At 38.8% G+C, this 1,095-nt stretch overlaps 1 protein-coding gene across 1 annotated transcript; it reads left to right on the top strand.

Moving 5' to 3' along the window:
* Positions 1-8: 8 nt before the first annotated feature.
* On the top strand, positions 9-1,089 carry LOC108357624 (tRNA-dihydrouridine(47) synthase [NAD(P)(+)]-like; the record flags this gene model as incomplete). Its single annotated transcript, XM_017608697.1, has 3 exons — positions 9-143; positions 210-350; positions 416-1,089. Coding segments are annotated over 3 exons (702 nt in total), but the record flags the coding sequence as incomplete, so codon positions are not given.
* Positions 1,090-1,095: the final 6 nt, after the last annotated feature.

The following is a 1,095-nucleotide window of genomic DNA, read 5'->3' on the forward strand; positions in this document are numbered from 1 at the left end:
TAGAGACAATTGTGCGTTCCTGCTCGTCTCTATCGCCGCAAATACCATTCACTGTAAAAATGCGTACTGGTGTGTATGCGGATAAGAGTGTGGCGCACGAGTTAGTGCCGTTGGTGGAGGAGTGGGGCGCAAGTGCTGTGACGGTTGGTATTTTGGGTGATTAACTGTTAATTAGCACTTAGTTAAGTATATCTTCTATTTTAAAATAGTTGCATGGACGTTCACGCGAACAACGGTACACGAAGAGTGCCAACTGGCAGTATATAGAAGAGTGTGCAGCTAAAGCACAGCGTATGCCGATAATTGGGAATGGCGATATTCTAAATTTTGAAGATTTTAATGAGAAGAGGGTAAGTAGATGCTTGTTCATTCATTTAACCATCTTATATTAATGTTCCATCATTTTTGTTTTTAGAAAATTGCACCACACGTCTCCTCGATAATGATTGGGCGCGGCGCGCTTATTAAGCCGTGGATCTTTAAGGAGATTAAAGAACAAAAACCATGGAATCCCACATCTGCAGAACGCTTCGAAATCCTGCGTACTTATGTCAACTACGGCTTAGAGCACTGGGGCTCCGACACGAAAGGTGTAGAGAATACCCGGCGCTTCTTGCTGGAATGGCAATCATTCCTCTATCGCTACATACCTTATGAGCTCTTAGCACATCCACCACAACAGATTAATCAACGTCCACAAAAATTTCGAGGACGAGATGAAATGGAAACTTTGATGAGTTCGCCAAATTCTGCTGATTGGGTACGTTTGAGTGAGATGCTGTTAGGACCAGTACCAGAGAGCTTTGAATTTGTGCCAAAACATAAAGCGAATGCTTATTAATATTAAATTGAAATACTGGATATGAAACGTTGTAGTTAAAGAAGCAAATTTTTACTAACAAGTAAAAAATACTAGTTATATTAATTTTGACATCAACGCTTTTGCATAATACATGTCTTTGTATAAATGTGCAGATAAAAATATGTTTAAAATAGAAAAAAGGTTACACATCAATACAAAAATTCTTTAACACTGCTTAAGGTTCTAAGTTTTCAAATGATGACAGATTTAGCAGCTCAAAACCGCTAAAACAA

The sequence above is a fragment of the Rhagoletis zephyria genome, unplaced genomic scaffold (assembly GCF_001687245.7).
Source record: "Rhagoletis zephyria isolate East Lansing unplaced genomic scaffold, Rhagoletis_zephyria_1.1 Rzeph_scaffold_81217, whole genome shotgun sequence".
Taxonomy (NCBI): domain Eukaryota; kingdom Metazoa; phylum Arthropoda; class Insecta; order Diptera; family Tephritidae; genus Rhagoletis; species Rhagoletis zephyria.